The following is a 13,526-nucleotide window of genomic DNA, read 5'->3' on the forward strand; positions in this document are numbered from 1 at the left end:
ACACAATGGACCAACACCAGCAGATGACATGGCACCCCAAACCATCACTGACTGTGGAAACTTTACACTGGACTTCAAGCAACGTGGATGAAGTGCCTCTCTTCTTTTCCTCCAGACTCTGGGACCTTGATTTCCAAAGGAAATGCAAAATTTACTTTCATCAGAGAACATGACTTTGGACCACTCACCAGCAGTCCAGTCCTGTTTCTCTTTAGCCCAGGCAAGACGCTTCTGACGCTGTCTGTGGTTCAAGAGTGGCTTGACACAAGGAATGCGACAGCAGAAACCCATGTCTTTCATACGTCTGTGTGTGGTGATTCTTGAAGCACTCACTCCAGCTGCAGTCCACTCTTTGTGAATCTCCCCCACATTTTTGAAGGGGTTTTGTTTCACAATCCTCTCCAGGGTGCGGTTATCTCTCTTGCTTGTACACTTTTTTCGACCACATCTTTTCCTTCCCTTCGCCTCTCTATTAATGTGCTTGGACACTGAGCTCTGTGAACAGCCAGCCTCTTTAGCGATGACCTTTTGTGTCTTGCCCTCCTTGTGCAAGGTGTCGATGGTCGTCTTTTGGACAACTGTCAAGTCAGCAGTCTTCCCCATGATTGTGTAGCCTATAGAACTAGACTGAAAGACCATTTAAAGGCTTTTGCAGGTGGTTTGAGTTAATTAGCTGATTAGAGTGTGGCACCAGGGGCCATCAATTTTGAACCTTTTCACAATATTCTAATTTTCTGATATGATGAATTTGAGATTTTCATTTGTTGTCATTTGTAATCATCAAAATTAAACAAAATAAACATCTGAAATATATGAGTTTGTATGTAATGTATGAATATAATATACAAGTTTCACTTTTTAAATGGAATTACTGAAATCAATCTACTTTTTCATGATATTCTAATTTTATGACCAGCACCTGTATATTCCATTAATCTTTTCTGGTACTATTAAAGATTATCTGAAAGGGCACAAGTTAAACAATCCTCATTAAACCTAATTGCAATCTCACATATGGTGTTGCAACGCTAACCACACCTACTGTCAACTAATCAACTAACAATGGCGTCTAATGTCATTTGCAGAAGTACTTCATTAAAATTAAGTTGTTCCATTGTATGTTCCCTTAAATTATGTTCGATTGATACACCATTAATTCAGACTAATCCGTAGAGTTAAATCTACTAAACAAGAACACATTAGACTACGTCAACACATTTAAGTTAGCAGAGTTTTTCAAAATAATAACTCTTAAGTAGCCTGATAAACCAGACTAAATGTGAGATAAAATGTGTAATTTCGTATGCAAAAATGATTTTGGCCGCTGGGGCTAGTTTACAAGGCTAAGTCTTAAGTACTCAGTTCAGTTAATACTTTAAATGTTTGGGTTTACAGTGCTTGATGACCAGACATACAAAGCCTCGATTTAGCCAGTTATGGAGAATATTCGAGAGGCTTTTGGCAAAACATGCAGAAAAACTATAAATGTTACTATAAAAAGAGTTCTTTTGATCAAATCACACCTTGGTTGCAAAGCAGTATTACTAGTAACAGACTGCAGACCTTTCTGGCACCAACTGAGTGCTCAGAGCTGAGGTTTTCTGGTGCCTGAACATGGCAGCCAAACATTTAAACTGTTCTACTATTAGTAGTGGTATTAAACTTTACATTGAGATCTCTGTATTAACCCTAACACAAAACTAATAGATGAATAAAACCAATTCGTCGGTTAAGTTTACTTTTTAACACCACCTTTCTTTTCTCTGATGGTAAATGCTTAACTGGGAGAAGGTTTCACACGTTTTACCTAGAAATAGTGCAGCATCCAAAAGAAGAATTTACTTATGAAAATAAATATTAAAACAAAATAAAGTGATTTATTATAAACGTTATAATGGAGAAAAACTATCTTGAAGATGCCACTGATTCTTTTAAAGGGTGGTGTCATTATTCTAGAGTTATGTCCAAAAGCTGAGCCTGTTTTTCAAAAGGCACCAAAAGAGAAGAAGAAAATAATAATTGAAATTTATTTTTCTGACATTGGAGAAATGTATCTCTGCATTTAACCCATCCCCTTTGGGAGCAGTGGGCTGCCATTGTCTGGCACCCGGGGAGCAATCAGGGGTTAAGAGTTTTGCTCAGGAACCCAGAGCGCAGGCTGTGGGGATCATACGGTTACTTTCAACCTTCTCAGAGCACAATCGCACTGCATTTACTACTAGGCCAACACTCCCACTGAGGGTTTTTCTATGGTGGTGGTAGTGTCATGCTGTGGAGATTATTTCATCAGCAGTAACAGAAGCCAATTAGGTCTATGAATAGATGTATGGATGTAACTACAAGACAAACTCTAAGAAATCCTGTTAGAATTAAAGACAATAATATTCTAGTACAACAACTGTAAACCTAGAGCCAGAGCTAGAATGGTTTCAATACTTCTGCAAGGCAAGGTAAGGTACTTTAGGGCACCTGAGTCTCATTTGTTCTAACTTATAATACATATTGTTGCCTAGGAGACATGTTCCTCTTCTAATAGATCAATTAAGCTTGGGACCGATGGGTTTTATAAGAATTATTGGATAAATTTAGTCAGAAGTTAAAGGGATAGTGGAGTATTTTTGCAATAAAAAAAAAAACCTCTCCACTTGCACATGCACAACTCTTTACTCGTTCCCAAGAGGGAACACCTATTAAAAGCATGCGAGAGTATTCACTAGCCCATTTCTCCTCATGCACACTGTTTGCATCGCTCATGCAAGCTTACTTTCCTAAAGAAGAGTTGCAATTTCTCCACTATGTTAGACCGGGCGGTGAGTGAAATTGGGGACGAGCATATAGGACGGCCTTATATAAACACCTCACCAGAATGATTGACAATTAGGAGGACCACTTATTTTGATGAGCCACCCGGAAAAAGAACATACTCCACTATACCGTTAAGATGTACTCATCTAATCCTGGGATATTAATGATGCATCTCTAAGTACTTTTTCCGTGGTGAAATGATAAAGGAACTTACTTCCTTTTTTTTCTGGAATTCGTTCATTCTCACGAACATTTAACTCGGTTTTCCTTTGCGAGTTACTCTTCAATGACATGATTTTTGTTATCCACCATTAAGCCTTGGGGTGACTTCTTGACACACTTCTTAGTTTAAATGAGGTGTGAACCATTTCCCAGAATTGGAGCCAGGAACTGTTTGGTTTCTTGGTTGCAGCGTATAAACTTGATGTTAGCATATATCCTCTATTCCAAAACCCCTTCTGATCTCTATTCAGGTTAACATAGTGTGAAAGTCCTATATTAAATATAATGTGTTAGCTTGTTTAAGAAAACCCAGGAGCTATCAAAGCAGAAAATAAGGAAACATCATTATCCCCAGTGAAATAAGCTGTGCATGACTAAAACGTTTAGCTAGATTTAAAACAAAAAAAAGGAAAAAAAGTTATATGATTATAGAAGAAAATGACAAAGTGAAGGATTCAACCTTAGACATCATAGCGTCAGCTCATTTTGCTCCAAGTGGTGTTGGTACATAGTAAGAAAAAAGGATGGAACATGAAAAAAAGGAATAATTCTCAAATTTTCCCTCAGATCGACAGTTGGTTGAAGCTTGGAAATTATGAGCTTTTTAAAAAAGGACAATGATCCCACAAACACACCAGAGCTAATTATTTTTAAACGGCTAAGACAGGCCAGCATGAAGTTTGTTAAAGATTCTTCGCAATGCTTCAATTTCAATCTCTTGAATAAATCTAGACCGTGAAGCAAATTTGTTGCAGAAAAAAAAGTTTATATAAACGCTTCCATTTTTTTTTTATAATAACATTCATTCATCTGCAAGTCTGTCTGCAGCTTGTTGACTGCAGGGCAGAACGAATGGGCAAACTCAAGGAAAATTGTAATTCCATGGATGGCTCCATGATCAAATGACTGAAATTTAAAAATAAGTTAATAACTGATGCATCAAAGGTATGTTTGTTTATAAAACAAAAATGAATATTGCAGAAAATAAAGGGTTCAAGGGTCTTATTGTTTAGAATGCTTTATTAAAGATCTCAGAACACACAACATCATCTCTGATCACAGATTTACAATAATTGGCTTTACTCTCTGGATTTCAGATATAATTCGTTTGGTATATCAAAATGTCACTAAACTGAAAAGATTAAAAAAAAAGTATTTATAAATGACAGTGTGTTGCATGGATGAAGTCAATGAATTCTGAACACAGTGTTAAGGTAAGGAAATAACACTTTGGAAAAGCACCAATGGAATTCCACTTAGAAAAAAACTAAACAGAAATAAAAAGTGTTATGTGTCTTATGTTGCCATGTTACAGTATTGCACACGTTTCACAACTATATTTCCATGTAAGATTGTATAATAGGTATTAAAGGCACAAGGAATTTGTTGGGTTCACAGTGATTTCAACAAAAATCTTTCAGGCTTCGGTATTATGAGGTTAACTCAACAGGCTGGAGGTGGAGCTGCAACTTTTGTCTCTCTTCCCCATCTGGCCCTCTGTCCGCTGTGGCGGCAAAGGAAGGAAGAGCATTTCGTGGTCAGTTAGGCACGCATTGTAAGAGCAAGGAACTCCTCCCGAGTCTTGGGGTCCTCTAGATAAACTCCCAGCATGGTGCTCGTCACGGTGCGGCTGTTCATCTTCTGGACACCGCGCATCACCATGCACATGTGGCTGCAAAAAGAAAGAATGCAATTGGTCAGATTTCCCAGGCTGAGGTTAATGCAATTAAAGGGGACACTCACAGAATTGTCCACCCCTAAAAGCGAACCAGAAGAGCTTTATTGCCTGTGACAATACATTTTCATTTCCTGTCAATGGTTTTCTGTTGTACTCACGCTGCTTCTATAACCACAGCTACACCTCTTGGCTGCAGAGCTTCAGATATTCCAACAGCAATCTGCTTGGTCAGACGCTCTTGAACTGAAAGATAAGGAATTGAAGCATTAATTTCTTTTAAAGGTTTATGATGGTGCTGCCACCGTCTCAACAAAACATTCTCTTCACTGCTTGGCAACAAAAATATCTGAAATCGTTATGAAACCTCTTCTGTGCTTTAGTGGCAGAAGCCTCCATCAGTCTATTTTCTATTTTATTATTTTTTTTATCCAATTCAACTCTAATCCTTTATCACAGCTGCACGGGGTACTGCCTACCTTGAAGCCGTCGACTGAAGATCTCCACAATCCTACAGACAGCAAAGCAAAGAGGAGAGGGTTGATTACAGATCAGGTGTAATAATGATTAATCTTTTAGATAAACACAGACTGGCATCGATCCTTGACCAACAGGGCCTCCGAACTGTATAGATCCTTTATCTGTGAATGATTCACCATGCAGAATTCTCAGAATGAGACTAGCAAAAGCTCCATTGCAGTCATCCTAGGTTTGTGAGTTCTGATCTACTCTGATTTTTAAAGGGAGAAGATGGAAACAAAAGAGGCTGTGATAATAACTACGAATCCCACGCGTCTGAAAGGATTTTCTCATGGCTGGAAGCGGATAGCTTTCAGACTTTTGACTGTCATTCTGCTAGATGAAGAGACTAGATGATGGCCAGCGGGCTCAGACTCTAAGCCTCCAGGTCAAAGCACTAAGATAACAGAAGAATGCAGTCACCCGGCACTAACAGCAGTGACAGCAAGCGGTTATGATGAGCACTGTGTTACCTTGCCAGCTTGCTGAGTCCGACCACTTTTTTGTTTGGAATGTAGCCAATGTGAACCTGGAGAGAGGAGAAGAAGAGCAGAGGTCAGCGAAGGACCTAGCAGGTCTGTGGTGGGTTTTTTTTTGTTTCTTTTCCACCTATGCATGCAAAAAGAAACCTTACCTTTCCATAAAATGGCACTAGATGATGTTCGCACAGGGAAAACACATCTATGTCCTTCACAATCACCATCTCGTCGTGGTCCTCATCAAATATAGCATTGTTCAGGATGTCTGTAGGGCAATGGAAAAAAAATTCTAAGAAAATTGGAATAACACTAAAGGAAACATCAAGTTTGACTTGAAACTGTTTCTGGGCTAAGGGAGCCCTTTCTACATGGGCTGTCCCCAGAGCTTAGAAAGTCAAAGATTTCTTTTTGCCACTATCTACAAATAATTTCTATGGCTAAGGTCTGGCAGTGAACTAAAGAGCCATTTAACTGTTTTTTAAGGTATATCTAATATTTGATCAATTTAACTCCAAATTTTTATTAGTTGAAGTGATTTGGGCTTTTGATTCCTTAAATCCCTGTTGTAAATCTTTATTTATTTTTGGGGAAATGCAAAAAGGGCCCTCCTAATGCTTTTTCTGGCATTAGAGCGACTTTAGATTTTTTAAAAATCATAGGAAATCTGGTCATACTGTTCAAATGTAGACTGATTTTTAACTGAATTCATAATTCAAACAGAATTTTGACTTGGTATAAAATAACACAAGAAGGGGAACACTTTTCTAAAATCTCCTTTCTTTTCATCCTGATTAAACATTTTAAATCCACGCCAGGTAAAATAAGGTAGTAAATAAGGCAGTAATTACAACAACATATAAAAAAAGGAGGCTTAAATCTAAAAAAAACATGCCAAAGTTCAAAATGTAAAACAAAAAATGGTGAAAACATATTTGCATTATATATTTTCACATATTATATTCATCTTTGAAACACATGCAACAAATTAATTTAATATAATATAATGATGGCCTGCAAAAACAGGAGACAAATAGATACTGAAATCCTTCTGTATGATTTTTAACACAAATTTTGTTAAGAGGCAAAAATAAAAATGTTTTAAATAGTACAACTATTAAAAACTTTGAGGCCTGTCTCTTAGTTTAGATTAGGTGGGATCTGGGAGAAAAGGTGCAGTTTAACTTGCAGACCCTAAAAGCAATCATGAATTATTAATAGTTTGGATAAACTGATCAAAAACTAAAGAAAACACATTTGTAGCATCAGTTAGTTAGAAAATTATTTCCCAAATTAAGAATTTTCTTTTTTTACTTTTTTAACTTGTGAGCTTTTAATTTTAATGTCTTTTTATTTTGAATGCTGAAAGCATTCAATATGATTTAATGATATGCTCCTTCTGTAAAGGAAAGTTCCCAATTTCAAGAAGTGATTAAAGGGCCCCTGATGGTTTAGGGGCCCTTAGCAATGGCAATTAGAGTATTCTTTAATTGGTCGATTTGTTTCTAGTACTGTTTTATTATTATGGTTTTATAATCGTGTGAAACTCACCCTCGATGGTCTCATGGTAACCCTTGGTGAGGAACTGGATGGCCTTGGCGGCACGCAGCGGCGTGCGCAGCAGCCCCTCCCGGTCCGTGTCCTCCCCCAGGTGCCGCAGGATGCTGGTGTAGGCGGCCTCCAGCGCGGGCAGGCGGGACTGGTCCTCGGCCTCCTTGCGGGATGTCTCGTGCTTGCGGTGGACCGCGGCGGACTTCTTGGTGTCGATGATGCGGTCGCTGAAGCCGTTGTTGCAGTGGAACTCCTCCACCGCGGTTTCTCCAACTTTCCCGTTGCAGTGAGAGTTCATGTTGGCTTCCAGGTGTTTTTTTTTTTCAGTAAACAGGAGAAAGGGCAGAAGCTGAAGGGGCTGCTTGGCTGGGAGCGCTCTCTGTGCGCTCTGCTTTTATAAAGCCTGCAGGGAGCCTTTTGCAGGTTTGCAGCGTCAAACCTCAATCCCTCCCTCCTTCATCACAGAGACCGCAGCCCTTCCCCTCCTGTATTCGTGAGGCATCACTTGACACAGAATTCATTAGGCGTATCTCCAAGTAATTTGTTTTGGTTAAATTATGAGACTTTGCAAAAAAAAAAAAAAAAAAGTCTCTTAAAAATCTCTCAAGGCTCATGATACATTTTTTTCTGCTTCTTTTTTGGAAAGTTAAAGTGAAAATGCCTAGAGTCACAGTGAGAAGCACTCCTGACCAAAATCTCTTCTCTGTATATAATTTGAAATGGTTAACGAACTTATCTCTAAAAGACTTTTTAACAAAGAAACCAACCATCTTTTGAACATTCAGGTCTAGATTTAAAGATTTAGCGCTTTAATTATAAAGAGGTAAACACATGAATTCACCTTATGACCTTAAAGAGATCTTTAATGCACATTAAGTGCCTTACAAAAGTTTTGGACTCCCTTGAACTTTTCCACAATTGAGTCATTTCACAATTACACTGAGACTTTAATTGATTTGCTTGATTTCACCGACAAACGGGAGGTGCATTACTTATCTATTTTTACAGATTAAAATAAAAAATTATGACAGGTGTTTTTGGAAAAACAAAAAAAAAACAAAAACATCTAATTTAAATTGTTTCTTCTAAGCCAAACTGAAATCCAGATATCTAATAAATTGCTGTCCACCAGTTTCAGTTTTAATCTGGTTCTTTAGTAAGGCCATTAAATGTTTATTGAAATATCTTAGTGAACAAACAGATTCAAGAAAAACAGCCAAAACAATTCAGGTTATGGAAGTAATTGTGAAGAAATTGACAGTAATATCCTTTGCAATGTCCACCTTTGAACTTCCCACAGAGCTCTCTGAACATCAGTCATGTGAAATTGGAAAGATTCTGATTTAACAGCAAATCTACCAAGATATATCAATCAGGAAACTGCTAATTAAACTGAAACTAGAATGGTAGCAGGGAGCAACATGTGGAAAGGACACCGGTCAAATAGGTCAAACATTAAACTTCTTGGAGATCCTGCAAAACTAGCTTTGCACATCACTCTGAACACAGCAACCCCATGGTGAATCATAATGGTGGACGTGAATGATCAGTGTTTAAATGAAGTAGGACCCACTTATATCAGTTTTAGGCTGTGATTAATCTTGTCTTTACCTGGTTTTGCAATGAATAAAATAAAATATTCACACCACAAGCCCCATGTCATCATGTCTCAAAACCCTCAACCTGAAATAAAGAAAACCGTAGAAATTCTGTGCAAACACTTAGGAGAGAGTAGCAGTTCCATGTCAGAGAGTTAGCGAAACAGCCCCTGGCCCCAAAAACAGATTAAATAGTCAGAGGAATGACAGAAAACAAATTAGAGCGTTGAAAGTTGAAATGGAGTCTTTATAAATTGTTTCTTGATGCCTACATGTGGTTAAATTGATTTAGGGTTTATCAAATTGGCAAATCAAGTCTAAGTTTTAGAAAAGTAATAGGCAACAGAAGACAACCATAATAAACTAAACTAACCAAAGGAAATAATGTGCAAACCATAGTTTTTATATAGTAGATGTTGTTGCATTTTTTAAAACCATGCAATCATTCTCTAGGTGAGAATCTTGCATACTCCCATAATAACCAATAAATAGTTAATTTTGAGCTTTTTAAGAAAGATTAATTTTCATTTTCGAGGGTTCATTGATGATTCAAACAACGTCAATTAAGAATTTGAAGGGGTTAACACCTGAACGCCGGGCTAACCACTCTGCAATGGTTTCTGAATATGTGGGTAATCACTGTTACTGTTGTTCGCTAAAGTGTCAAATAATCTGTACTGAATCCTGTGCATAATAGCTGTTTTTAATGTTATTTTGCTTTGCAAGGCAGGTCTAATGAACTAATCTATTGAGTTTACAAGTCAGGAAGTTCGTAAATAATAAACAGCCTGTATTTATATAGAGCTTTTTCAAGTCAGAAAACTTGACCAAGGCTTTTTACACTACATTCAGTCATTCACCCATTCATGCACACCGTCACACACTGATGGTGGTGAGCTACATTGTAGCCACAGCTGCCATGGGGCGTACACTGGCACCACCAGGCCCTCTAACCACCATCAGTAGGCAATGCAGCTTTCAGTGTCTTCCCCAAAGACACAAAGACACTGAAAGCTGGAGCCTTGAACCATCAACCCTACGATTTCAGGGCAAACTATTAAGTTGATATTTAGTTGAGGTGGTGGAGGAGTGAAAATATCATGGTCTTCCTTCCTTAAACGTAAAAGACTGGACTAAAGATACAATTGTGAAGCTGTCTAAAAAGAGGGCATAGAGCTGATTCCCTCCGAAAGCTTAGGTTTGGTTTGAACCAACACATTACGAGTCCTTCTGCCATCATTTGTTTGGGTTGCAAGGTCAGAGCAAAGCGACTTCAGAATATTTAAAAAGCTGACAAAGAAGGCTGGTTACTTTCTATAGAAAAAAAGGATGATCACTTTCATGTGGATTGCTCTGCAACCTCTGAAAATGATAGATGTGGGATAGTTTTAAGGCTGTTTTATACGACTGGAACTGAACTTTTTACATTGCTGAGTGTTATTATTATTATTTTTACGTTTTTACAATAAAAAAAAAGAAAAGTATAATTTGTGTTTCTCCTCTGTCCTTTTTTTATCCGATACCCTTATAGGAAATTCAATCACCAAAAAAAAAAGTCTACTTAGGTGTGATTTGATTTTACTATAAATCCAGATGTTCTGTGATGACCTGGGAGGCTTGCTATCAAACTAAAGTGAATAAACGGTAATTATCTAAAGACCAAGAGACACAGCAGAAAACTCAGATGGAAAACTGTTAAGTAATTTAACAGAGGATTAGGTTATATTGTTAAACAATTTGTCAAGCTGTGATGTCTCACCAAAAATTTTCTAAATCCATCATATGCAAATGCATAAAGTAAGCCACCACCTGGTTAGGAGAGCATTATTTAGTGCAGCCAATCGGCTCATGTTACCTCAATAAGAGCTGTAAAATCCCTCAGATACAACCCTAAACTTACACTCCACATCCCATTGAACACAGCAATTCCACAGTAGACTGTGGTAGGGGCTGCATCATGCTGTGGGTATGCTTTCCTTCTGCATCTGCAGGGAAGCTGATTAGTGTTAATAGGGCAATGAGTGGATCTAACTTCTTCTAGGAAATCCTAGAAGAAAAGCTGTCAGAGGATTACATTCCAGACAATTACCATAAGGATAAGCAACTGCTATTGAGCCCTCAAGGCTTTTTCTAGTGTTAGAATTGCCTAGTCAGAGTACAGTTGAGAATCTGTGGCAAGCATTTAAAATAGACTGTGCTAAACATAGTTGGCAAAGTGGGTGGTTGCTGATTATTGATGTGGCAACCCTACAAGGCACAAACTCAAAAGGACTCAAAGCTGAGAGGAAGGTGGGAGGCGATAGAAAAGACTGACTCTGGAGGAAAGAGTCTTTTAAAATTTATCTAAGTAAAGAAACAAACTATCTGTAGATTTTCTTCCACATCACAAACACGCACTACTTTATGTTGGTCTATCAAATAAAAGTGAAATTTTGAGAGAATATATTGATACATCCTTAATTGCTTGATGTTTTTTTTGTTTTTTGTTTATTTTTAAAGATACTCTGACCAAGCTCTTCCTTACTTAAAGCAGAATTCACAGAAATAGTGCATGATATCTAAAAATCATTTGGGCTCCCATTTTAGTGTCAGGAATTCTCATAATAACAAATTATGTTATACCTAATCAATACTTACAAAAACGTTTACCTAAAAAAAAAACAGATAACTGTATTTTGAGGATGATTAAAAATTTCACTCCAATTTTGCTCATAATGCAAAAAAAAAATCTACATTGCAGCATTTTAAACTGAATAACTCTGGGTGAAGGGATTCAAAATCAAAAGATTGTGAAGATTATCCAGAAGAAACACAGACAGGTAAGTGGACAATACACTACTTTCTTATTTTAATTTTAGCTGTGATGTTTCTTATAAAATTATCAACATCTTAGACTTATGAAATGACAGTCATCATAACAGCTTTATGAAAGACACTGTTGTCGTGGTGCATCACTAGAAATCATACATTATTCAAATAATCATACCATTCTCCATGGCTAACCCAGAGTTTTTATGCAACAGTTCAGTAAACAATAGAGAGAGTGGCCTATTTTTCCTGTCGACATGTCTGAAATTTTAACGTGCTGTATCTAATGGCATTACTAAGTTGATCAGCCTGTTCTCCACAAACACTATGGGAAAAGTGCACATTTTCTCATTCACACGTGGTATCATACCTCAGTTTTTTTTATTTTGAAAGCAGCAAACGAGACATAAACGCTACAGAGAGGAAATAAAAAACATGCTGTGACGTTAGTATTTGTTTTACTTCACGCTCCAGAATCTTCCCTGTTAAAGATGTCTACAAGTTTTTTAAATAAATATATCTTTTATAGCAGTTTTATAATCTCACACTGAAAATTTATGACTGCATTGAAAATTTGATCATATTTGTTTTGATAGTTCCATAGTATAAAATAATTGATTGCAAATAAAATCAAAGTTGCTATAATTATCAGCCCCACTGAAAACCCCTATGAAATGAATTTCACTTAATTTTACAGTAACAAGGAACTTTTATTTAGCAATCCATGACGTTTTGTTTCCATGGGTTATAAATGATACAGATGCCCTGATTGCTTAGTTACTCTATGAAATACAAAAGAAAATATACTAAGGATGTGGGACAAGTTGTGATGCTTTGGGTCTTTCTCTCCATAAAAAGCCATAATTTCCAAATATTTGCTTATTTCTCTCATCATATCTTTCAAAATATCTTTAAATTTTCCTCTACTATGTTAAGAAAGATGCTTCAGCATCCTGATGTAATCTGCAGCAGTATGGGTTCTTGCTGTGGCTGCAGGATCTATGGCAAGTGATTTCACACAGAACTAAGTCAGGTTGACTTACGGATTGGTTTATATGTAGCAAGAGCTGATTTAGAGTGGTTATTACTCCATTACTTGTAAACTCAAGGATCTGGTTTTTGTGAAATAAACTTTTCAAATCATCAATTATTAGAAATTGTTTTAAAGAACCATATGTTTTTCAAACAATCAATTAGTTCTTCATCTTTCTCATGTGGGTCACACCACATACAACAACAGTATTTGCAACATCAATCCCATAGTTTACAACAGAGTCATTTTTTAGGACCACAAATCACACCAAAATATGCTAATCAATATTTCATGCGTTCACCAAATTATTCTCCTGGCTGGCTCGCCACTTGTAAAATGTATTTTATTAGGACCATCAATGCAATATGAGTTAATGACTAGTTTGGCATAGAGGCTGAATGATGTGAATGACACAAGAAACAAAAAGTAAAACTTATACTGAATTTTTTTTAAATGAATAACACAGGATAATTGGGAAACAATATAAACAACAATATAAACATGCAACAAGGAATCCAGACAACCAATATAAAAAAAAACAAACTCATTTTCATTTTTAACATTTCAGCTTTATGATATTCACAGCACTTGCTATGCAGTTCAAATGTTTTACTCCGTAGGTATTCAGTCTTTGTTTCAGAAAGTTCTGTTTGTATGGAAAGTTTTCAATTTTCAACTTTGTGGTTAGGGTAAAAAAAATTTAATTAAAATAAATAAATAAATAAATGAAATACAAAATAAAAATATTATCAAATATAAAGAATCATTTAATGGACTCAAAAGAATTGCATTGTTACAGAGGTACCAATAAGGCTGCATTGGGGATTTTGGTGTAAAAC

The 13,526-nt window shown here is 36.8% G+C and overlaps 1 protein-coding gene across 1 annotated transcript; it reads right to left on the bottom strand.

Moving 5' to 3' along the window:
• Window positions 1–4,029: 4,029 nt before the first annotated feature.
• Window positions 4,030–7,629, bottom strand: gch2 (GTP cyclohydrolase 2). Its single transcript, XM_038282568.1, has 6 exons — window positions 7,249–7,629; window positions 5,856–5,965; window positions 5,695–5,750; window positions 5,182–5,213; window positions 4,864–4,948; window positions 4,030–4,699 (listed from the first exon to the last, which is right to left on the bottom strand). The coding sequence occupies exons 1-6, from the start codon at window positions 7,544–7,546 to the stop codon at window positions 4,570–4,572; spliced, it is 711 nt and encodes a 236-aa protein (XP_038138496.1). The 5' UTR covers window positions 7,547–7,629; the 3' UTR covers window positions 4,030–4,569.
• Window positions 7,630–13,526: the final 5,897 nt, after the last annotated feature.

Source organism: Cyprinodon tularosa, unplaced genomic scaffold, assembly GCF_016077235.1.
Source record: "Cyprinodon tularosa strain WSP-4 unplaced genomic scaffold, ASM1607723v1 ctg185, whole genome shotgun sequence".
Taxonomy (NCBI): domain Eukaryota; kingdom Metazoa; phylum Chordata; class Actinopteri; order Cyprinodontiformes; family Cyprinodontidae; genus Cyprinodon; species Cyprinodon tularosa.